At 39.1% G+C, this 26,166-nt stretch overlaps 1 protein-coding gene across 1 annotated transcript in view; it reads right to left on the bottom strand.

Moving 5' to 3' along the window:
* Positions 1–10,850: 10,850 nt before the first annotated feature.
* SLC22A1 (solute carrier family 22 member 1) overlaps positions 10,851–26,166 on the bottom strand; it is a 45,851-nt gene continuing 30,535 nt past the window's right edge. Inside the window, exons 9-11 of the mRNA XM_037817648.1 lie at positions 19,936–20,048; positions 14,123–14,222; positions 10,851–11,927 (exon numbers count right to left, since the gene is read on the bottom strand). Of these exons, the coding sequence (XP_037673576.1) occupies positions 11,861–11,927; positions 14,123–14,222; positions 19,936–20,048 (280 nt within the window). The 3' untranslated portion in view covers positions 10,851–11,860. The remainder of the gene's footprint in view (positions 11,928–14,122; positions 14,223–19,935; positions 20,049–26,166) is intronic.

The raw sequence follows: 26,166 nt of genomic DNA on the forward strand, positions 1-26,166 counted from the left end.
CCTATTGGTTCTGTTTCTCTGGAGAACCCTAACTGATACAGATTTTGGTACTAAAAGTGATAGTAGAGGGGCCCGCCTGCTGGAGCGTCTACGCCACGCACGCAAGGGGCCTCCCGGATATTTGGTATCTCCAGCTTCAAGAACAGTGCCCAAGAGGCGGGGCAAGATGGCAGACTGGTGAGCTGTAAGTTTTAGTTACTCCTCCAGGAAAGTAGGGAAAAAGCCAGGAACTGCGTGGACTGGACACCACAGAGCAATCTGTCTTTGGGCATACTTCATACAACACTCATGAAAATGTCGAACTGCTGAGATCAGCGAAATCTGTAAGTTTTTGCGGCCAGGGGACCCGCGCCCCTCCCTGCCAGGCTCAGTCCCGTGGGAGGAGGGGCTGTCAGCTCCGGGAAGGAGAAGAGAGAACTGCAGTGGCTGCTCTTATCAGAAACTCATTCTACTGATACAGACTCCAACCATAGATAGACTGAGACCAGACACCAGAGAATCTGAGAGCTGCCAGCCCAGCAGAGAGGAGACAGACATAGAAAAAAAAAAATAACACGAAAAACTCCAAAATAAAAGCAGAGGATTTTTGGAGTTCTGGTGAACACAGAAAGGGGAAGGGCGGAGCTCAGGCCTTGAGGCGCATATGCAAATCCCAAAGAAAAGCCGATCTCTCTGCCCTGTGGACCTTTCCTTAATGGCCCTGGTTGCTTTGTCTATTAGCATTTCAATAACCCATTAGATCTCTGAGGAGGGCCCTTTTTTTTTTTTTTTTTTTTTTAATCCTTTTTTCTTTTTCTAAAACAATTACTCTAAGAAGCCCAATACAGAAAGCTTCAAAGAATTGCAATTTGGGCATGCCAAGTCAAGAGCAGAACTAAGAGAGCTCTGAGACAAAAGGCAATAATCCAGTGGCTGAGAAAATTCACTAAACACCACAACTTCCCAAGAAAAGGGGGTGTCCGCTCACAGCCATCATCCTGGTGGACAGGAAACACTCCTGCCCATCGCCAGCCCCATAGCCCAGAGCTGCCCCAGACAACCCAGTGTGACGGAAGTGCTTCAAATAACAGGCACACACCACAAAACTGGGCATGGACATTAGCCTTCCCTGCAACCTCAGCTGATTGTCCCAGAGCTGGGAAGGTGGAGCAGTGTGAATTAACAAAGCCCCATTCAGCCATCATTTGAGCAGACTGGGAGCCTCCCTACACAGCCCAGCAGCCCAGAACTGCCCTGGGGGGACGGCACTCACCTGTGACATAGCACAGTCATCCCTCAACAGAGGACCCGGGGTGCACGGCCTGGAAGAGGGGCCCACTTGCAAGTCTCAGGAGCCATACGCCAATACCAAAGACTTGTGGGTCAGTGGCAGAGACAAACTGTGGCAGGACTGAACTGAAGGATTAGACTATTGCAGCAGCTTTAAAACTCTAGGATCATCAGGGAGATTTGATTGTTAGGGCCACCCCCCCTTCCCGACTGCCCAGAAACACGCCCCACATACAGGGCAGGCAACACCAACTACACACGCAAGCTTGGTACACCAATTGGGCCAGACAAGACTCACTCCCCCACTCACCAAAAAAAAAAAGGCTAAGCAGGGGAGATCTGGCTTGTGGAGAACAGGTGGCTCGTGGATGCCACCTGCTGGTTAGTTAGAGAAAGTGTACTCCACGAAGCTGTAGATCTGATAAATTAGAGATAAGGACTTCAATAGGTCTACAAACCCTAAAAGAACCCTATCAAGTTCAGCAAATGCCACGAGGCCAAAAACAACAGAAAATTATAAAGCATATGAAAAAACCAGACGATATGGATAACCCAAGCCCAAGCACCCAAATCAAAAGACCAGAAGAGACACAGCACCTAGAGCAGCTACTCAAAGAACTAAAGATGAACAATGAGACCATAGTACGGGATATGAAGGAAATCAAGAAGACTCTAGAAGAGCATAAAGAAGACATTGCAAGACTAAATAAAAAAATGGATGATCTTATGGAAATTAAAGAAACTGTTGACCAAATTAAAAACATTCTGGACACTCATAGTACAAGACTAGAGGAAGTTGAACAATGAATCAGTGACCTGGAAGATGACAGAATGGAAAATGAAAGCATAAAAGAAAGAATGGGGAAAAAAATTGAAAAAATCGAAATGGACCTCAGGGATATGATAGATAATATGAAACGTCCAAATATAAGACTCATTGGTGTCCCAGAAGGGGAAGAAAAGGGTAAAGGTCTAGGAAGAGTATTCAAAGAAATTGTTGGGGAAAACTTCCCAAATCTTCAAAACAACATAAATACACAAATCATAAATGCTCAGCGAACTCCAAATAGAATAAATCCAAATAAACCCACTCCGAGACATATACTGATCACACTGTCAAACACAGAAGAGAAGGAGCAAGTTCTGAAAGCAGCAAGAGAAAAGCAATTCACCACATACAAAGGAAACAGCATAAGACTAAGTAGTGACTACTCAGCAGCCACCATGGAGGCAAGAAGGCAGTGGCACGATATACTTAAAATTCTGAGTGAGAAAAATTTCCAGCCAAGAATACTTTATCCAGCAAAGCGCTCCTTCAAATTTGAGGGAGAGCTTAAATTTTTCACAGACAAACAAATGCTGAGAGAATTTGCTAACAAGAGACCTGCCCTACTGGAGATACTAAAGGGAGCCCTACAGACAGAGAAAAAAAGACAGGACAGAGAGACTTGGAGAAAGGTTCAGTACTAAAGAGATTCAGTATGGGTACAATAAAGGATATTAATAGAGAGAGGGAAAAATATGGCAAACATAAACCAAAGGATAAGATGGCCGATTCAAGAAATGCCTTCACGGTTTTAACGTTGAATGTAAATGGATTAAACTCCCCAATTAAAAGATATAGGTTCACAGAATGGATCAAAAAAAATGAACCATCAATATGTTGCATACAAGAGACTCATCTTAGACACAGGGACACAAAGAAACTGAAAGTGAAAGGATGGAAAAAAATATTTCATGCAAGCTACAGCCAAAAGAAAGCAGGTGTAGCAATATTAATCTCAGATAAAATAGACTTCAAATGCAGGGATGTTTTGAGAGACAATGAAGGCCACTACATACTAATAAAAGGGGTAATTCAGCAAGAAGAAATAACAATCATAAATGTCTATGCACCCAATCAAGGTGCCACAAAATACATGAGAGAAACACTGGCAAAACTAAAGGAAGCAATTGATGTTTCCACAATAATTGTGGGAGACTTCAACACATCACTCTCTCCTATAGATAGATCAACCAGACAGAAGACCAATAAAGAAATTGAAAACCTAAACAATCTGATAAATGAATTAGATTTAACAGACATATACAGGACATTACATCCCAAATCACCAGGATACACATACTTTTCTAGTGCTCATGGAACTTTCTCCAGAATAGATCATATGCTGGGACATAAAACAAGCCTCAATAAATTTAAAAAGATTGAAATTATTCAAAGCACATTCTCTGACCACAATGGAATACAATTAGAAGTCAATAACCATCAGAGACTTAGAAAATTCACAAATACCTGGAGGTTAAACAACACACTCCTAAACAATCAGTGGGTTAAAGAAGAAATAGCAAGAGAAATTGCTAAATATATAGAGGCGAATGAAAATGAGAACACAACATACCAAAACCTATGGGATGCAGCAAAAGCAGTGCTAAGGGGGAAATTTATAGCACTAAACGCATATATTAAAAAGGAAGAAAGAGCCAAAATCAAAGAACTAATGGATCAACTGAAGAAGCTAGAAAATGAACAGCAAACCAATCCTAAACCAAGTACAAGAAAAGAAATAACAAGGATTAAAGCAGAAATAAATGACATAGAGAACACAAAAACAATAGAGAGGATAAATATCACCAAAAGTTGGTTCTTTGAGAAGATCAACAAGATTGACAAGCCCCTAGCTAGACTGACAAAATCAAAAAGAGAGAAGACCCATATAAACAAAATAATGAATGAAAAAGGTGACATAACTGCAGATCCTGAAGAAATTAAAAAAATTATAAGAGGATATTATGAACAACTGTATGGCAACAAACTGGATAATGTAGAAGAAATGGACAATTTCCTGGAAACATATGAACAACCTAGACTGACCAGAGAAGAAATAGAAGACCTCAACCAACCCATCACAAGCAAAGAGATCCAATCAGTCATCAAAAATCTTTCCACAAATAAATGCCCAGGGCCAGATGGCTTCACAGGGGAATTCTACCAAACTTTCCAGAAAGAACTGACACCAATCTTACTCAAACTCTTTCAAAACATTGAAAAAAATGGAACACTACCTAACTCATTTTATGAAGCTAACATCAATCTAATACCAAAACCAGGCAAAGATGCTACAAAAAAGGAAAACTACCAGCCAATCTCCCTAATGAATATAGATGCAAAAATCCTCAACAAAATACTTGCAAATCGAATCCAAAGACACATTAAAAAAATCATACACCATGACCAAGTGGGGTTCATTCCAGGCATGCAAGGATGGTTCAACATAAGAAAAACAATCAATGTATTACAACACATTAACAAGTCAAAAGGGAAAAATCAATTGATCATCTCAATAGATGCTGAAAAAGCATTTGACAAAATCCAACATCCCTTTTTGATAAAAACACTTCAAAAGGTAGGAATTGAAGGAAACTTCCTCAACATGATAAAGAGCATATATGAAAAATCCACAGCCAGCATAGTACTCAATGGAGAGAGACTGAAAGCCTTCCCTCTAAGATCAGGAACAAGACAAGGATGCCCGCTGTCACCACTGTTATTCAACATTGTGCTGGAAGTGCTAGCCAGGGCAATCTGGCAAGACAAAGAAATAAAAGGCATCCAAATTGGAAAAGAAGAAGTAAAACTGTCATTGTTTGCAGATGATATGATCTTATATCTAGAAAACCCTGAGAAATCGATGATACAGCTACTAGAGCTAATAAACAAATTTAGCAAAGTAGCAGGATACAAGATTAATGCACATAAGTCAGTCATGTTTCTATATGCTAGAAATGAACAAACTGAAGAGACACTCAAGAAAAAGATACCATTTTCAATAGCAACTAAAAAAATCAAGTACCTAGGAATCAACTTAACCAAAGATGTAAAAGACCTATACAAAGAAAACTACATAACTCTACTAAAAGAAATAGAAGGGGACCTTAAAAGATGGAAAAATATTCCATGTTCATGGATAGGAAGACTAAATGTCATTAAGATGTCAATTCTACCCAAACTCATCTACAGATTCAATGCAATCCCAATCAAAATTCCAACAACCTACTTTGCAGACTTGGAAAAGCTAGTTATCAAATTTATTTGGAAAGGGAAGATGCCTCGAATTGCTAAAGACACTCTAAAAAAGAAAAACGAAGTGGGAGGACTTACACTCCCTGATTTTCAAGCTTATTATAAAGCCACAGTTGCCAAAACAGCATGGTACTGGCACAAAGATAGACATATAGATCAATGGAATCGAATTGAGAATTCAGAGATAGACCCTCAGATCTATGGCCGACTGATCTTTGATAAGGCCCCCAAAGTCACTGAACTGAGCCATAATGGTCTTTTCAACAAATGGGGCTGGGAGAGTTGGATATCCATATCCAAAAGAATGAAAGAGGACCCCTACCTCACCCCCTACACAAAAATTAACTCAAAATGGACCAAAGATCTCAATATAAAAGAAAGTACCATAAAACTCCTAGAAGATAATGTAGGAAAACATCTTCAAGACCTTGTATTAGGCGGTCACTTCCTAGACTTTACACCCAAAGCACAAGCAATAAAAGAGAAAATAGATAAATGGGAACTCCTCAAGCTTAGAAGTTTCTGCACCTCAAAGGAATTTCTCAAAAAGGTAAAGAGGCAGCCAACTCAATGGGAAAAAATTTTTGGAAACCATGTATCTGACAAAAGACTGATATCTTGCATATACAAAGAAATCCTACAACTCAATGACAATAGTACAGACAGCCCAATTATAAAATGGGCAAAAGATATGAAAAGACAGTTCTCTGAAGAGGAAATACAAATGGCCAAGAAACACATGAAAAAATGTTCAGCTTCACTAGCTATTAGAGAGATGCAAATTAAGACCACAATGAGATACCATCTAACACCGGTTAGAATGGCTGCCATTAAACAAACAGGAAACTACAAATGCTGGAGGGGATGTGGAGAAATTGGAACTCTTATTCATTGTTGGTGGGATTGTATAATGGTTCAGCCACTCTGGAAGTCAGTCTGGCAGTTCCTTAGAAAACTAGATATAGAGTTACCATTCGATCCAGCGATTGCACTTCTCAGTATATACCCGGAAGATCGGAAAGCAGTGACACGAACAGGTATCTGCACGCCAATGTTCATAGCAGCATTATTAACAATTGCCAAGAGATGGAAACAACCCAAATGTCCTTCAACAGATGAGTGGATAAATAAAATGTGGTATATTCACACGATGGAATACTACGCGGCAGTAAGAAGGAACGATCTCGTGAAACATATGACAACATGGATGAACCTTGAAGACATAATGCTGAGCGAAATAAGCCAGGCACAAAAAGAGAAATATTATATGCTACCACTAATGTGAACTTTGAAAAATGTAAAACAAATGGTTTATAATGTAGAATGTAGGGGAACTAGCAGTAGAGAGCAATTAAGGAAGGGGGAACAATAATCCAAGAAGAACAGATAAGCTATTTAACGTTCTGGGGATGCCCAGAAATGACTATGGTCTGTTAATTTCTGATGGATATAGTAGGAACAAGTTCACAGAAATGTTGCTATATTATGTAACTTTCTTGGGGTAAAGTAGGAACATGTTGGAAGTTAAGCAGTTATCTTAGGTTAGTTGTCTTTTTCTTACTCCCTTGTTATGGTCTCTTTGAAATGTTCTTTTATTGTATGTTTGTTTTCTTTTTAACTTTTTTTTCATACAGTTGATTTAAAAAAGAAGGGAAAGTTAAAAAAAAAAAAAAAGAAAGAAAAACAAGGAAAAAAAAAAGATGTAGTATCCCCTTGAGGAGCCTGTGGAGAATGCAGGGGTATTCGCCTACCCCACCTCCATGGTTGCTAACATGACCACAGACATAGGGGACTGGTGGTTTGATGGGTTGAGCCCTCTACCATAAGTTTTACCCTTGGGAAGACGGTTGCTGCAAAGGAGAGGCTAGGCCTCCCTATATTTGTGCCTAAGAGTCTCCTCCTGAATGCCTCTTTGTTGCTCAGATGTGGCCCTCTCTCTCTGGCTAAGCCAACTTGAAAGGTGAAATCACTGCCCTCCCCACTACGTGGGATCAGACACCCAGGGGAGTGAATCTCCCTGGCAACGTGGAATATGACTCCCGGGGAGGAATGTAGACCCTGCATCGTGGGACGGAGAACATCTTCTTGACCAAAAGGGGGATGTGAAAGGAAATGAAATAAGCTTCAGTGGCAGAGAGATTCCAAAACGAGCCGAGAGATCACTCTGGTGGGCACTCTTACGCACACTTTAGACAACCCTTTTTAGGTTCTAAAGAATTGGGGTAGCTGGTGGTGGATACCTGAAACTATCAAACTACAACCCAGAACCCATGAATCTCGAAGACAGTTGTATAAAAATGTAGCTTATGAGGGGTGACAATGGGATTGGGAAAGCCATAAGGACCAAACTCCACTTTGTCTAGTTTATGGATGGATGTGTAGAAAAGTAGGGGAAGGAAACAAACAGACAAAGGTACCCAGTGTTCTTTTTTACTTCAATTGCTCTTTTTCACTCTAATTATTATTCTTGTTATTTTTGTGTGTGTGCTAATGAAGGTGTCAGGGATTGATTTAGGTGATGAATGTACAACTATGTAATGGTACTGTAAACAATCGAAAGTACGTTTTGTTTTGTATGACTGCGTGGTATGTGAATATATCTCAATAAAATGATGATTAAAAAAAAAATAAAAAAAAAAATAAAAGTGATAGTAGAGGAGCAGAATCATAAGGATGAATTTTCTGAAGTGATTCTGGGGTTTTGAGAATTGGTTCTTTAATCTGATTAGCTTTAAAGGCATTAATAATTTTATTTCCATTGATAAAGAGGGCACTGATAATCCAAAGTGTGATATGTCAATAAAGATACTCAAAGTATCACCATTGGATACTTCTACTCAAGTGCCCATGAGAGGCAAGTTTCCATGTGAATGTGTATTTGATACCATAGAACATTTTTGCGGAGCTAATGCGTATAATGAGATTGGCTGGGTTTTGCTAAATATACTGGAGGAAGTTGTGAAAGAGAAGGATGAGTTCAAGGCTTCAGATTCCCAACTCAATGCCACATAAACGACATGAAATTTTCTATGTGTATCTTGAAAGAAACCCTTCCCTACTATAGCCACAGAGTTGAGATTTCTGAAAACCAAACCCAGAGATTCATCATGCAAGTAAATGAATTACAATACAAATTAAATTCCCAACTGTGTCAGTTTGAATGTATTTGTCCTCCAAAACACCATTATCTTTGGTGCAATCTTGTATGGGCAGACGTATTAGTGTTGATTGGATTGTAATTCTTTGATTGAGTGTTTCCATGGAGATGTGACTCACCCAACTGTGGGTGATGATTCTGGTTGGATGGTTTCCATGGAGGTGTGACCCCACCCATTCACCATGGGCCTTGCTTAGTTTGCTGGAGCACTATATAAGCTCAGTCAGATGAGCAAGCTTGCTACAGCCAAGAGCAACATTTTGAAGAATGCACAGGAACTGAGAGAGGAGCTAGAACCCAACATGGGAGCAAGCAGACACCAGCCACATGCCTTCCCAGCTAACAGAGGTTTTCTGTACGCCAATGGCCTTTCTCGAGTGAAGGTACCCTATTGCTTATGCCTTACCTTGGACACCTTATGGCCTTAAGATTGTAACTGGGTAACCAGATAAACCCCCTTTATAAAAGCTGATCCATCTCTGGTGTTTTGCAAAAGGGCAGCATTAGCAAACCAGAACACCAACCCTGCCAGGGGATCCTGCAGACTGGAATGGGGACATATGGGCAGATCCTGATAAAGCTGGGGACATTCTGCTGAGTCTTCTTTGCCAGTAGAAGCAGTCTTTCCACCCCTGTCTGACTAGGTTAATTCTGCTTTCTTATATAAGCCTATAATGCCCCCCCACCCCCCGAGATAGCAGCCTTTCCACCCACATCTGAGGAGATTAAACCTTCTTTGCTGGACAAACCTGTAATGGAATCCCCGGAGGTAGCTGACTTGAAAGACGGTACTAATTTTCCTCAGGACCCATCCCCACTACCTCTCTTTGCTTCCTGACCTATTACTAGACTGAAGTCCCAAGAGGCCCCAAAAGGTGAGGTTCAAAGTGTGACTTGTGAAGAGGTACACCACACTCCAAAAGAGTTGCATGATATTCCTAATTTATATGGCTAGAGATCTGAGGAATCTGTGTGGGAATGAATATTTAGAGTGTGGAATAATGGTGGAAGGAACATAAAGTTGGATCAGGCTGAATTTATTGTTATGACTAGGTAGAAATTCTGGATCCAATGTTGTAACTTGAAGGGTTAGAAAGGGCTCTAACAGCTTGTTTGGTTGGCTGAAGTATAGACCAAAAGATGGTTTTGATTATTAACATCTTCTACTGGTGCAGAACATTTGCCACAATTGATATTGGCACATTTTTACAATTGTACTATTAAACACAGTCCACGGTTTAACTTAGGGTTCACTGTTTGTGCAGTGTGGTTCCATGGATCTTTTTTTTTAATTCTTATTCTGTCACTATATATACAGTCTAAAATTTCCTGTTTTAGTCACACTCAGATATACATTTTAGTGCTGTTAATTACATTCACAATGTTGCACCATCATCCCCACCACCCCTTACCAAAACATTTTCAACATTCCAAATAAGAACCCTGTGCTTATTTTAAGCCTTAACTTTCCATTCCCCACTCCCACCCCATCCCCTGTTAACCTAGATCCTAGATTCTGACTCTATGAGTTTGCTTATTCTAATTGTTTCAAATCAGTGAGACCATTCAATATTTGTCCTTTTGTGTTTGGCTTATTTCACTCAACATGATGTCTTCCAGGTTCATCCATGTTGTCGCATGTATCACGACTTCATTCCTTTTTATGGCTGAATAATATTCCATTATATGTTTATACCACATTTTGTTCATCTGTTCATTGGTTGACACACATTTGGGTTGCTTCTGTCTTTTGGCAATTGTGAATAATACTTCTTTGAACATTAGTGTGCAAATGACTCTTCAATTCTTTGGGGTATTTGGCACCCCTTTAAAGCTGGTTCTCTGGAAAAATCCTCCCTGCCTCAGGTGGCAGGTATAGATATGCCCAAGAAGAAGTGGCCACCTCAACTCTACAGATGTAGGTACTTCTTGACTGTCCAGGCAAATCTTACCTGTGATCCATGCCTTTGTGTGTTTTAAGTAAACCCCAGCTGGGCTTTTATCCCATGAGGACACCGTGCCTTCTTCTTATTCAAACGTGTCAGAGAAGCAACAGGAAAGTTGCAGGTTTAGGTTTTATTTGAATGATGACCCTTTATTGTCTTAAGCCTTCCTCAAGACTATTACCAAAAGGATTCTAAGAAAGATTATATTTTACTACACATTTGGAAAAACTTATTCAAAGCCTGCAGTTTACATACTTATTTTGAATAAAGTGTATAATCATTGTGGTCAGGAACTGTAAGAGAGCATAAGGGCTTTGTTTGGAGAAGCTGAAAGTAAGTGCCAAATTCCTTCCATGTGTCCAGATTGTGTTTTAAAACAGAATTTGGAAGACAAGCCTTTTTTTTTTGGTGGCCAAGAGAAAATATTCAGATTTCCAAGTAGCCAATGTCCTTTGTCAAAAGAAGAGCCAAGTGTTGTTCAGTATCAAATACTATGATCTTAAGACTCTGAGGCCTGAGGCCATTACTTATTCTTAGCTGGTCACACCAAATGTATTTATAATGCAACCGCATGTATTTCACTGTGTCTCCAATAAGCATTAGAAACTTTTTCTGGTGTGCTCTGAAGCCTTGCTATTATGCAGTCTTTGTGGTTTGTCTCAACAGCTAAAGAAATTTTTTAATCAATATTTTGCATGTTTTCCATAACTAAATCGCCTTACATAGGTTTCAAGAAGGACCTAACTTGTAATAAATTGAACTTTTTGATATATTTACTGTTTTGTTTTGTAATTGGCATATTAGTTCACCTTCTAGAGTCACTGACAAGAGCCAGAACCAAGAGTGAAGATGGAGAAAATATTCCTAGAACATATGTGCTAGAATTTTTTTTCCCTAAAATGGTAATAGTGCTGCTAGCCTATGTGTAAGGATCGTGTTGTATTCTGTCATGGAATATGTATGTAAACATCACTGGGATACACTTCGCCAGTGAAGTTCCATATTTAACAATCAAGCACTGCATGTTGAAGTGTTTTTGCCAGCACAGATATACAATACAATGGTGTTTTCTTTCAGATAGTGAATAAAACAATATTTATTCTAGAAAGCCAGTTACAGAGGCCTCTTTCCTAAGCAAACTTTAATTTCTATTGGGTCTTCAAAATACCTTAGATAATTAAGTACTTGATAATCACTTTCACTAGAAAGGATAAATAGATAAAAGATAGTTTAAATGTCCTGCAGGATTTAAAGGAAAGCAAACAAACTAAAACAAAGCCCCCTCAAACGAGTCTTTAGGGTTGAGAGGGTATGAGAAAGAGTTTGGGGATATAAGGGCTTCTAAGAATTTCTTCAGAAATCCGCCTCCATCTCTCTGCCAGTTGGTCTCCAGTGAAGTATTTCTCTTTAGGTACCAATGGATTCTGATGCTTGGATCTGAAGATAAATCGTGTTTTCTTTGGGCTTTGCTTTCCTGTAACAACCAACAGTAAAAATTAAAATAAAATCAATAAATAAACAATCAATGTCTTGGTTAAGGAAACTGTTATGAAGTTTCAGTGGTGATAATTTTTCAGGAAACAGAGAGAGGGAGGACAGCAAGCAACAAAGTAGAAACTGGGAGGACAGCAGACAACAAAGTAGAAAAGAAGTCTGCAAACTACAGCCTGTGAGCCAAATCTTGCACTGCCTGCACAGCATGTGAGCTAAGAACTGTTTTTACATTTTTAAGTAGTTGAAAAAAATCAGGATAAAAATATTCTGTGATGCTTGAAAATCAGGTGCAATTCAGATCTCAATGCCCAGGCATAAAGTTTTATTGGAACCCAGCCTCACCCTTTTGCTTTCAAATGTCTCTGGCTGCTTGCATGCATGCTACAATGGCTGAGCTGAGGAGTGGCAAAAAAAAGACTATGTGTTCTCCAAAGTCTGAAATATCTACCATCTCACCCTTTACAGAAAATATTTGCCAGTCCATGAAGCAAAATGTCTATTACATTGCTGGGTAACTGAGTCACCATTATAGCCAACATTCCACTGCGAATCTGGTGACTTTTTTGCACCTGCCACGATTTGCATCATCTGTAAAAAATGGGTGTGATAACAATAGCAGCTGCCCCACCATGTTTTGAGAGGATTGAGTGAGAATGCAGGAAAAGCTTTCAAAGTAGGTGTCCCATTCGATGTCAGTTAGCAGGGCTGTGATTCCCAGTTCCTGACGTTTCCCCTTGAAAGCACAGAAGATGGAGCCACTGAAATGACCTCTTTGGTGATAGACTGCGGTCCCAATCTATGGATTTCAGTTTAGTGGGGAAAACAGATGATGAAATAAATGGTCATTATCAAGTGGGAAGAGCACTGTCGAGAACAGAGGATGTGCAAATGTGCAGGATGGAGAAGCAGGTGGCAACTCAGAGCAGGAGCACTCGTCCCCAGCGGCAGGGCAGGGACAATTATGCTGATTATGCTTATGATGAAGTGATTGAATAAAAACACCTGAAAAGGTGATCAGTGACTATTAAATTATAATGAATTTTTAAATCGGGTAATACAACATCAGCTTGTATGTTGCTACCACTTGGGATCAATGAGATGCAAATTGCCAGCCACAAGAAAATGCAATTACAGATAAAAGATGTGTTCATCCCTCATCGCTACTGAGAAATCCAGAATTTCTCAAAGGGAGGCTTCCAGAGCACCTTTCTGAGGCATCATCTGCAAGGCTGATTGAAAGTGCAGACTTTTGGGTGCTGTCCCTCTAATTAAGTCAGAAAATAAAAATTGGGGGGGGGGTGCAGAATCTAGAAGGCCCAGGAATCTGCATTTTAGCAAGTTCTCTTTGTGATTCTTATGCATACCACAATTTGAGAATCACTTAGGATATCACATATTATGCAAGAAGAATGGAGAAAATCTAGTATTATTATAATACCTACTACCTGCCACACTTACTCTATTTCATTGAATTTTCACAACTGCACTGTAAGGTGTCTTATCATGAATATTTTTCAGGCAAAGAAATTAAGACTACACAGAGTTAAAAAACATTCCCAAAGTCAGGTGGTCAAGAATTGGTAGTCTAGCCAGGATTTTGAACTACGATTTATAACTCCATGGACCACTTCTCTGTACTTCACAGACATAGAATCCATAGACCTGTGCCTGTAAAGGAGCCTTCCTTTCCTTTTTTATAGTTTTAAGATTAGCATCTGAGACTTCACTACAGCACTGGTCTCAGTCATAAAGATGAAAAATTACATCATTTTTCTTTGTGAAGAAAGTTACTAAAGGATCTGAACCCCCAGTTACTGAAAGGGCAGAAGACTGATTTTAAGTTAGTGAAGTCTCTGAGGATGAGCTAGGGGTCTAGGTGGCCCCACACTCAACATCACAGACAAATCTTCCTGGTCCGGTTTAGCACAAATCATTGCCAAACTAAAAATGGATATTGATGCCATCCATTCTTTCCTCAGGTAAAGTGCATAGGTATTGGGGTTTGTTTCCCTGTTTAGCAGTTCTGGGAGGAATAAACAGAAATACAAATATATGTAAACCACTCCTAAACCTTTACTGTACAGGGAGGAAATGGAGAATGTTAAGTGATATTGTGACCCTTTTTGAGGACAGGTAGCAGGGGTTCCCAGGCTCCCAGGTACCACGATGCCTCACCTCTGCAGGTTCTCAGCATCTTCGATGGTCTCTGGCAAAACAATTCCTTTGGTCTCAGGAAGAAACAGTGTCATTCCACCAGCAACCAGGCCAAATACCGCTTCAAATGAAACAAATGTCAAACGGAGACATTAGAGCACAGCCATGTACAGAGAATTACAGTCAATTAAAGAGATGTCTAGATAAAGCAGACTTGAGAAACACTATTTTTAAAGAAGTTTCAGGACATTAAGAAAAGAAAATTAAAGGAACAGGATAATGCCAGGGTAAGAAAATGAAATCTTACCTTAATTTTACTTTTATTTAAGCATAAAGTTCTATAGTGACTGATATTTAAGTGTTAGGGGATTTTTTATTTTGGGTACCTCAAGGACAGTATGAAACTCAATTTTGACTAGTTACAAGTCCTCTAAAAAAATGTTTCTCACTGCAGATCTGAATTATATTTGCTCATAAAACTTAATGCACCATTCTAGACATTGCTTATTAGAGTCGTATCCTAAGGCTTAATTAAAAAGACAGGGCATGTCCAAATCCGGAAGTTAGGCTCAATTCCAGAAAGCTTGTAAACGTTCCAAAAAAAAAAAAAAAGGGAGACAGTTCTTTAGTTCCCTGCCTAATTGCTTTATGCATAACAAGTAAGTTCACAGTTAAATGGAAAGCAATAAACTGAAGACAGATTACCAGGCATTTCCCTGCCCCTGTATGAGGACTCATGAAGACAATTTATCACATATACAGCAAGATTAACTGCAACTTACTGTAACGTGTTTCCCTATCTTATTTTGTAATTGTGAGTTCAATCATGGTGACGATTTTTAGTTCATTGAGCTGCATCTTTGTCTCTTGGAGAAGAGGACAAGATGCATTTCCAGCATTTCTTTGAACCCTATTCATTTTTTACCAGGCTCCAAATATCTTTTGATTTTATTTATAGCAAAACATTCTTATGCAATATTTTAAAAAATAAAACTAAACTTCTTGAAATGATATTGCAAAAATCCTCTTTTATTTTTGTTGTTGTTTTGGTTTGGTTTTCGGTTTTTGGTTTTTGTTTTTGTTTGTTTTTTGCTTAGTCAAATCAGTGTTTATTTTTCTCCCACTCCAAGAAGAGAGGAAGGAAGTTTCAATTTTTTTTTCTTTTTCTTAAAGAAGTTGTAGGTTTACAGAAAAATCATGTAGCAAATACAGAGTTCCCAAATACTCCCCTCACACGCACTGTTTTCCTTGTTATTAATACCTAGCATTAGTATGTACCTTTGTTACAATTGATGAGACAATATTATTATAACTATTCTATTAACTACAGTCAATAGTTTATGTTAGGGATTCACTCTTGTGTTGTACAGTTCTATGGCTTTTTAAAAATTTATAATTCTGGTAACATATACAACTCAAAATTTCCCATTTGAACCACTTTCAAATATACAACACGGTGGTGTTAATCACATTACTGGGTCTCCATCCCCACCACCCAATAGGACAAATACTGTATGATCTCACAGATATGAAATCATTAGAAAAAGAAAATTCACAGAATCAGAAAAAAGAGTACAGGTCACCAGGCTCCTGGGTAGGGGTGAGAAATGGGAAGCTAATGCTTAATTGTACAGAGTTTCTTTTTCGGGTGATGGAGAAATTATCTGATTTTAATCTATTTATTTTTAGTTGCAAGAGAAGCCCCTGTACTTCTTCTCTGAATCACTCATTACAGTTATGATTAGTAGTTTTTTACTAGCCTTTCTCACTAGACCATAAGTTTCATGTGTGCATCTCTGAGTCCCAGTGACCAGTCAAATGTTTGGCACTCAGGAGCCATCCAATACACATTGACTGAATGAATAAATGGCGAGAGAATGCAAATATCATCCCATGACACTGTACCATTTTCACCCCAATGGCAAATTATTTTCATTTTACCACAAGTGAAACCATGGATTACCTTTAATATTTTATGCTTGGGCTTGATAATTTTGCCATTTTCTTCAACTCTTAGCCGTGGAAACTGTTCATGTCAACACAGAAGAACTATGTTTGAGATAGTTGACCATTCATTCCTTTTTGAAAAATTGTCTTCCCTTCACTTTGGAAAACCATACTTTCTTGGGTTTCTCCTTCCTTACTGTGGTTCTCTCTCAGCCTCATTTGCTAAATGCTTCTCTTCTCAGCTCTCACCCTGGGGTGGCAGGGCTGCCCCTAGCCCTCTTCTATCCTTCACCCTCACTTTCCCTGAGTGATCTCATAGCTTAAGTTCCGTGGCTTTGTAGAGCATTTGTATAATGACAACAACCAAATAGTGCTTTCATGACCCTTCCATATAGCTTCCATGTAGATTCCTGAAGCCACTTGCTGCCTGACATCTTATCGGCATTGCAAGTGGAACTCTAGTCTTCCCCATCTCAGTAAAAGTCACCATCCTTCATCTAGATGCTCAGGCTGAAAGCTCAGAAGTCATTCAGATTTCTCTCTTTTCCTCATACCCCACCCTTATTCTCTCAGCATATTCTGTCACCTCTTCCTTCAACTCTGCCCCAAATCCAACCACTTCTCCTCCCCTCCACTCCACCCCTGATTCACCTCATCATCTCACCTGGATCACAGCTGTGGCCTTCTAACTGATTTCCCTTTATCCATTCATGCCCCCTTAGAATCTTTTCTCATCTGCAAGAGTGATTCCTTTAAAACAAAAGTTGGATCATATCAGTCCTCTTCTCAAAACCCTCCAGAAGATTCCAGCCTTACTCACAATAAAATCTAAACTCCTTGCTACAGCCTGGGAGACCTTCCCAGCCTGACTCCTGCATTCACTCCTCCAATCCCAGTTCTCCCACACCCACTCTCACCCCTCTGTCCGGGAGACATGGGCCTCCTTACAGGTCCTTGACTGTGTCATTCTGCTTATTTGTTTGTTCCCAACCCGGGTGTCTTTAAACTGGCTGTTCCCTTTTCCAGGAACATCTTTCTTCATATTTGCACCCAGCTTTCTTCACATCATTCAAGAACTCTGCTCCAATGCTGCCTCCTTGAAAGGCCTCCCCTCTCCACCAGCACCCCCACTTCCCATTCTTCTCTGGTCCCTTCTAATGGTTTTTATTCTTCCTGGCAGTCATAGGAAACTGCAAGTGTTTTCTTTGTTTGTTTATTTTGTTTTTAATCTGTCCACAAGATGGCAAAGACTGTCTTTTCTCCCCATTGTCTCCTATGTGCCTGGAACATAAAGTAAGTGCTCAATAAACACTTGTTGAAATGTTAATGCTAAATTAGCTAAATGTTAATGTTAAATTGAAATCATAATGCTTGCTTGGATTAATTGAGAAGTCCAAAAATGAGATCACATATAAAGATTCTTTCATACAGTCTATTGTAACAATTCCAATGAATACTCATTGATCACAGAAAATACCACCGTCTTATTCACTGTTGTGATAAAATATTTTTGGGAGCAAACAGGGAAACCATTCTATAAGCAGTAATAATGATTTCTCTGCTCTGATTGGTAACATTATAATTATTTAATTTCACTTTTGATAGATTGCTCCCACAGGTTTCTGATTCAATATCTTTCATTTCAAATATTGCCTTAGTTCAAGGCAAGAGCAACATATAGTGGTTGTGTTGGTGGAAGTGGTATCTTTCATCTCCCTGCTTTAACCCCAACCCCTCCCCAACAGCACTGAGTATTCCAAACAATGGCCGGCTCCCCACACTTAGAGTCAATCAGTGAGAGACTGGGATCCTTCTATCCCTGAGAGCCAGGAAGAGGGAACAGGGTCAGAATTTTTAGTGTTGCCTATCAGACATGAAGCTGATCAGAAGTGAATGAACTGGAAGCTGACAAATTTTTTGCAGGAATTCTACAACCAAGAAACCACCAGTCTGATCAGAATGATGGTGAATATCCAATCCTTAAAGCAGTAGCCCCTGGGTCTCCCAGCCTACAAAAGCTGAAAGTGAGCTGCAAAGTTTCACAGCCCCCAAAGAAACATCCTCTCCCATACCCACCATGTTGTGCATTGATGGTGGGCGGGGATTAGAATATGGAGATACTCAGGGAACTGGGTCTTCTCTTCCCCACCACACAGTAGGAAACTAATACAAAGAGTTTAAGAGACTTATTGAATACTACAATTTGTATAAGATTTGCCTGACTTTGAGCTCCAGTGCATTTTATCATCTTACACATTCTGCTATTTAAAATAGACTCACCGTAATTATAAAGAGGAGCCTTGTTTTCCCTCCATGGATGTCTAGGAGAGGATTTTATCATACCCACCAGGAAGGAGCAACACATGAGACTTCTACTGCAACTTCTTTCTGCCCCTCCTTTCTATCCCTCAACAATCTTGCCCATGACAAGAGGATTGACTAACTGGTTGGTGAGACTGGGGGAGGTATGGCAATCAACCAGCATTTGTGGAAGCAAAGCCACTAAATGGAAGTGTGGGCAGTGTGAGCCACCCTTGTTAGTTTCTTTCGCTCTCTCTTTCACCCTCTTGAATTGGCTTGTGCCTAGACATGCAAGTCTTTGCAACTGGCCAGCTGTGATTTTTTTTTAATCAAAATATTCTATTCTTTGTGCTTTAAAAAGAGAAAATGTGAATGAAAATAAACAAACAAACAAACAAAAAAAAACAGAAATGTAACCTAAAAATGGTGAATACTGAAACTATCAGTTTTTCACATTTTACGTTTGTATTTTTCTGCTCAGATTTTAAAAGGACTGGAGGACCTTGAGTTTCCTCAGATTTCACAGTACATGGACTTATTTAATGACACCTCCATCCACTGGATCAACATACCCCAGAAAAACATGTTCTCAAACTTAATCCATTCCTGTGGGTGTGAACCCATTGTAAGTAGGAGCTTTGATGAGGCTACTTCAGCTAAGGTGTGACCCACCTCAATCAGGATGGGTCTTAATCCTATTACTGGAGTCCTTTATAAGCAGAATGAAATTCAGGCAGACAGAGGAAAAAACCATGGGAAGCAAGAAGCTGAAATTCAGTGGAACCCAGAAGAGAAGGGAGAGGCCAGGGGAGGCCGCCATGTGCATTGCATGTGACAGAGGAGCCCAGGACCAAGGATCTCCAGTAGCCAGCCCCAGAAGGCCATTATTCGGGAAGAAAGCATCACCTTGATGATGCCTTGATTTGGACTTTTTTCCAGCCTCAAAACCATGAGCTAATATATTCCCATGTTTTAAAGCAACCCATTGCACAGTATTTGCTTGAGCAGCCCAGGAAACTAACACACCAGCCATTCTGCCTTCGACTGAGTGGGTCTTGGAGGTCCCAAAATCTAGGTTTGGGGAGAAAAATAGGAATCCTCTTCCTCTCTGATCCAACTTTATCAGTAATAAGACTGATACCATACTTTGATTCCCATTTGTCTCCATGTTCCATTCTCAATTGTTAAGACCTGGAAGGGGGAGTGGGGTGATAATTTGACATCCTCAATCTTCCAGCAATTACATCTTAAACACACAAGAGTTGGAAGTCAAATTCATAAGAAAGAAGGGATCTAGGTCAAACGGTCTGTCCGATTCTGTCTTGTTGGATGGGTTATTGGATTCTCGAGCCATAGGAAGTAAACCTCTAGCCCCCTTTTAGGAATGATGAATTAGCTTTCCGGGGAAGTACCACAAGACAGAATGAGCCATGCAACAACTAAAGTGCATGCACCATTCTTGCTTTCTATAAACTCATCAAGGGATATCATCCACTCAACAGTGAGTGAGCACTCATTCTGTGTCTGCCACTGTGCCCACTGCTGGGCTGGAAAGAAGGAATAGTAAATACTCCATCAGGTCTTACCAAACAAAACGAGGGGCAAGCCTTGCCAAACGTCCATCAGCCTGAAGACGATGAAGGGCGTGATGATCCCACCCACATCGCAAAGAGAGGAGGAGACCATCACTCCAAGGTTCCTGACAAAATAGAGAGAACAAAACAAGGTGGCATCTCTGAGATTCAATTTTCCAAGTGTTCACTTTGTCCTAGAGCAAACACCCATGTCTAGCTGGAGGTGCCAGAGTGCTCAGCACCCCAGAAGCAAGGTGCAAGGATTGGGAGGAGTCGTGTGAACTAATCCACGTGGCAGAGAGAGCAGCTATTGGGAAGTTGTATGAACCAGTCCAATTCTCATGCAACTGAGGAAGAGAATCTATCCTTAAATGATGCATTTAAATACTCAGCTCCCAAGCAGGTAATTCCCAAGGAATTGCTATAAGCCAACAAAGGTGACAATAACCTGCTCCCTGCTCTAAATTTTACCCCAGTCCAGCTCTGTAGTCATGACCTGCTGTCACCTGTGAATAGAGCACTCCACCTGGGGACACCTGAGTCTAGCAGCAGCTGGGCTCATCTTAGCCCTGGACCTTTGCATTTCTGAGTAACTCATTTTACGCATGGCATATTATTATTTTCTAATACTTTTTCATGTGCACCTCTAATTGTTTGATAATATATTACTTGTTTTTAAGCCAATATTCATAAATCACATTGGTCTTGTTTCCTTTATCTTTGTTGTTCTTTGGTACCAGTATTATGCTACCTTTATAAGAAAAAGTTAGGAAATTTTCCTCTTTCTTCCATTTCCTGTGCTTTTCCACAGTTTGAATAACATTGGAGTTATTGATTAATTCAATGTCTTTTAAAATTTCCCCATGAAACTGTATTAGTTTTCTAGGGCTTACCACGGACTTGGTGGCTAAAACAACAGAAATGTATTCTGTCAGGGTTCTGGGAGCCAGAGATCTGATATCAAGGTATTAGTCGGTAAGGCCTTGCTTTCTCCAAGGGCTCCAGCGGGGGCTCCTTCCTTGCCTCTCCCCGTTTCTGCTGCCTGCGGGTGTTTCTTGGCTTGTGGCTGCGTAACTCCAACACATCCTCTGCCCTCACGCAGCCTTCACCTCAGTGTGCGTCTATCTTCCCTGTCTCTTATCAGGACGCTTGCCATTGGATTCAGAGCCCACCCAGGTAATGTGGGATGAGTTCATCTCAAGATCTTTGACTTAATGACATCTACAAGGACCCTTTAACCAATAAGGTCACATTCACCTGTTCTAGGAATTGGGACATGGACGTATCTTGGAGGACCACTATCCAACCCACTACAGAAGCCGTATTGGATTTCCCCCTTTATCATTATTAAGGGCAATTTCTTCTCTTAATTTATGCTTTTCTGCCAGGAATTCAACTTTTTTCTGATAGTAATATGACTCTTGCTATATTTTTGTTTGTACTTGTCTATTATGCCTTCTCCCACTCTTTTCTTTTCAATCTTTCTGAGAAAAAGTTGTACTTCACATATGTAATGCATAATGACATATAGTTGGATTTAGCTTTGGAACCAAGTCAGAGAGTCTCTTGTTTTGATAGAGGAATTGAGTGTTTCTCTGTTTATTTATATGTCTAAAAGTTTGGTCTTCATTCTCTCTTGAGCTTTTATGTCATGCTTTTTATTGCTTCTTGTGCCTCTATTTTTTAAAATGTGTTGGCTGTGTGTATTTTTGCTGGTAACTTGGAAGGTTTGTATTTTTATTCAAATGACCATCTTTATAACCATAACTTTATATAATATACTTAAACTCTATTTCTTTAGAGAATGTTGATTGATTCTCTACTATGAGCAGTTATAAAATTAGTATATTTCTACTTCCTCTTTAAATCATCCCTCCATTATCTGATTTAATTTGATTATATCATTGTTTTTAGTGTTTTCCTTTATATATTAAAATACAATATTACTTAATTTATTGGCTTTTAATGACACATATTTTTTTCCAAGCTGGGAAAAGTGTATTGAAGATATCAAGGTATTTCACCACCTCCAACATTCTCTCTCCCTTCCTTCAATCCTTGTTATTACAGCATTTCTTTATTGTCAGATTTACAATGTTTAAACTCTTTTCTGTGGCCATAACCATATTCATTTTAATCTCAGATTCAGTGTTCACCACCAAATAATTTGGACTCAATTATTCCATTTATCTCTTTGTTTACTGAAATTTTTTCCTTCAACAGCAATTTTGGGAGAGGGTCATGGGAATCATATCCCTTCAGATATTTCAAAGGTATTGTCTCCTGTTTTTGCACAGCAATGGAAGTTTATTTGGATACAATTCATTGGATTACACTTCATTTCCCTGAAATCACTGTAGGCATTTTTTTTTTCAATCTTCATCCAATGATACCAAGCTGATTTTCTCCCTATATAGTCACACCTTCAGCCTAGCTGCCTGATGAGTCTTTTCTTTATCTTTGAAGAAGTGTAACTTAAGTAAACTATGTCTTAATGTTGTTCATTCTGGGTCACATTTTTTCATTACATTCAATTTGTACATTCAAGCATTTTTTTCATTTTTGAAAATTTTTTTGAAGTTTTTTTTTATTTCTTAAAGTTTTTTTAACATTATTTCAATTACATTCTTTGGGACATATGTTGATTTTATATATATATATATAGTATATATATGCTAAGCCTTTTATACTCTTTGTTTATTTGTTTATTTCTATTTTATTTGCAATGCTTAGTCCTAGCTTGCATTTCTTTTACCCTATCTGTTCTCCTTTGTACTGCTTCTAAATTGGTTTTCATTTCTCTGATGCTTTTTCTTTTTTGTTTCCTCCTGAGCTGGCTTCAATTTCTTCTATTGTCTTGTCACATATTCTACCAAGAATTTATACCATTGCTTTAAACTCTTATTTTATATAGATGATTGATTCATTAATATTTTGCATTTAATGATAGTATGTTTAGTTAAGATATTCATCTGCTTTGTAACTATTTTTCCAGTGAGAACTCTTCATTTGTCATTTGCTTTTCCTGCTCCTTTTCTCCTTTTTTTCTTTATGGAATATCTGTATAGTCCTATAGGAGTTACTTTTTTGTTTGGCCATCTTTTCATACCATGATTTCTTCCTGTATCAGCCATTTTCTGAAGGATTGTGGGAAAGGGGCCAGGCCATGTTCTTCTCTAAGGGAAATTCTCTTTTTATCCGGGACTGTGTGTTATTTGATGCTTTGATGGCTCCTGTTCCCAATAAACAGAGGTTGACAGTGCAGAGCTGCTCAGAGTAAGGTCTCTCTTCTCCACCCCACCTCACAGCACATTGCTACTCGAACATTTCCTGCACGTTCCTATCCCAGCTTTGCCTTCTCTGCTCCATCGCCAGCCCTGCAGTGTCCAGAGAAGGAAGCCTGCACCTCCAGACTTGCATCCATCTGTCATTCCAAACGAGGGACTATTTCTGCTGCCACACGTGTTCTTTCCGAGAATTTTCTCAGACTTGTCAGGCTTCACCGCATTTGGCAGTCCTTTTTCATATATTGTCTTTCAGGATTATGGATGTCTCCTAGTTTCAAAAATGACATTTGTCCTTGTGATCACACTCCCTTTATCTAGTGTATGGATGGATGAATAGAAAAATGGGGACAAAAACTAAATGAAAAATAGGGTGGAGGTGTGGTTTGGATATTCCTTTTTACTTTTATTTTTTATTCTTATTCTGATTCTTTCTGATGTAAGGAAAATGTTCAGAAATAGATTGGGGTGATGAATGCATAACTATATGATGGTGCTGTGAACAGTTGACTGTACACCATGGATGATTGTATGGTATGTGAATATATTCCAATAAAACTGAATTTAATTTTAAAAAAATTATGTTTGTGGGATTTTTCCCCATTCTTCTAATAGCTTCTGTGTGATTAGCAAGAGAAGAAAGAGAAGGCACGACACTATGCTTTTGTTTTTGTTTTTGTTTTTGTTCTACTATTTTAAGAAAATGCCTTAAAAAATCAAAAAAGCTTTGCTAAGCTCCCGGAAGCTAGGAGAAATAGGGAACTAGGCCCCTTATTAAAATTAAGATTTTTTGGTACTTTATTCATTCAGTCGCTGTACAAGTATTTAGTGAGTAGTTACTATAGATACCAAACAGTTTTGGGAGGTGCAGAGAAGGATGATATGTAGCTCCTGTTTTTGCAGCACTCACAATATAGGAAGGAGATAAAAAAGGAAAGATAGTTTTCAGTAGAAGGCAGCACATATTAATGCTAAATGAATGTTCTAGACAGTATGTGCTGCAAAGTGCTGGAGGGAGGAGAGCAGTATAAAGCTTCCTGAGAATAAGAGGCATGGTTAAAATGGTTTCAGTATTAATCATTTTAATTTGGAGTGCTTATAAAGTAACAAAACTTACAATTTTTTTCACAATTTGATTTGACTCCATTGATTACAGATACCTGAACTTGAATGACTCTCTTAACTTTTTGTTTTGTTTTGGTTATTTCTGAACATCTAACTTCCCGTTCTAGTTACTGAGAATCCATAATAAGCAAGCTTTGCAGCAGGCCCTCTGCACAAATGGCCAAGGGCTCTGCTGGGATGGGTAACTTAGTCTTTCTCCATGTAAGATCAGGCTCTCAGCACTTCTGACAGCTTACATTTTGAGGGAGTCCCTTGGGGCCAGCCGTGGCCATGACAATGGAACTGTTTGGCCTGGCTGCTTTAGACTTTGGGCTCAGAATTTCCAAATGAAGTGGAAAGTTTTCGCTTCGGTTTGCTTTCATCAACTTGTACTCATTCCAAGCAACTGTTTACAAAAGGTCGCATACGGCGGGGCCTCTTAATAAAGGATCAGTTGGAAAAGAGGAGTGACCCGGCATCATCCTTGTATCTTCTGGTTTACTGGAGGGCTGAGAATCGTGCAGGAGGGAGTTAAAGGAGATTGGGGAGCTGGGATATTTCCTAGAGACCACTGGTATGATGACTAGGGGAGAAGAATCAACTTATACAAGGGGAAAAAAGGGATTTAAGGAAATACATCAAATCGTAACAAAATGGAAATTTTTAAAACTTGGAATAAAGCGGTTAATTACTTTTACAAATAACAGAAACTTCATATAAAAATAAGTGATCTAAGATACAGATGGCAAATAAGTGCATGTCATGATGCTCAACGTTATTAGTCATTAGGAGAATGTAAATTAAAGCCTCAGTAATACAACTACCCACCAGAATGATTTTTTTTTAAACTGTTATACCAAGTTCTGAAGAAGATGTGAAGTAACTGGATCTCTCCTTAATGACTGGTGGGTATAGAGAATGGTGCGGCCACTTTGGAGAGCAGTCTGACAGCTTCTTAGAAAGTTAAACACACATTGACCATATGACCCAGTAATCCCATTCCTAAATTTTTACCCAAGAGAAGGGAAATTACATGTTCACACAAGGACCTGTACATAAACGTGTATTGTGGCTTTATTCAAACTGGAAATAGCCCAAATGTCCATCAGCTGGGAATGGATAAACACATTGTGGGACATCCACACATCGAAACACTATTCAGCAATAAAAACAAACAAAATACTGATACATGCAACAACGGGGATGAATTCCACTAAGTGAAAGAAGTCAAACACAAAAGGCTCCATGGCTCATTATTTCATTTATATAACATTCTGGAAAAGGTAAAACTATAGGGACAGAAATCAGATCACTGGTTGCTGAGGAAGTGGGGAGGGAGGGGATTGACTTCAATGGACTGTGAAGAAACCACTGGGGGTGAAGGAAATATGTTCACTATTTTGACTGTGGTGATGATTATATGACATATATTATTAAAACTCACCAAACTGTATATTTTAGAAAGAGTGAATTTTAGTCTCTATAAATTATACCTTAATAAACACGACAAAAAAAAAAAAGGTTTTCCAGGCTCATTCCTCATTTTAAAGAAAAGGAATTTGTCATAATGGGAAAAGCATAATCTCTAAAGTTAGAAAGATACAAATTCTTCTTCTAGCCCTGCTACTTTCTAGTTGGGTGATCCTTGGAATATCTCTTTACCTCTCTAAACCTCAGCTTTCTCATATGTGAAATGGGGATAATAACGCTGAATAAAGATATTAATGGCTACATTTAATCTTAGGTATGGAAATGCTTTGAATATCACGCTACAAATATTAGCTGTTGGTTGAGTATGAAATTAATGCCCAAAGGGGTCAACGGAATTGCTGAACTTTATACAATAAGTCAGGGC

This window comes from Choloepus didactylus, chromosome 24 (assembly GCF_015220235.1).
Source record: "Choloepus didactylus isolate mChoDid1 chromosome 24, mChoDid1.pri, whole genome shotgun sequence".
Taxonomy (NCBI): domain Eukaryota; kingdom Metazoa; phylum Chordata; class Mammalia; order Pilosa; family Megalonychidae; genus Choloepus; species Choloepus didactylus.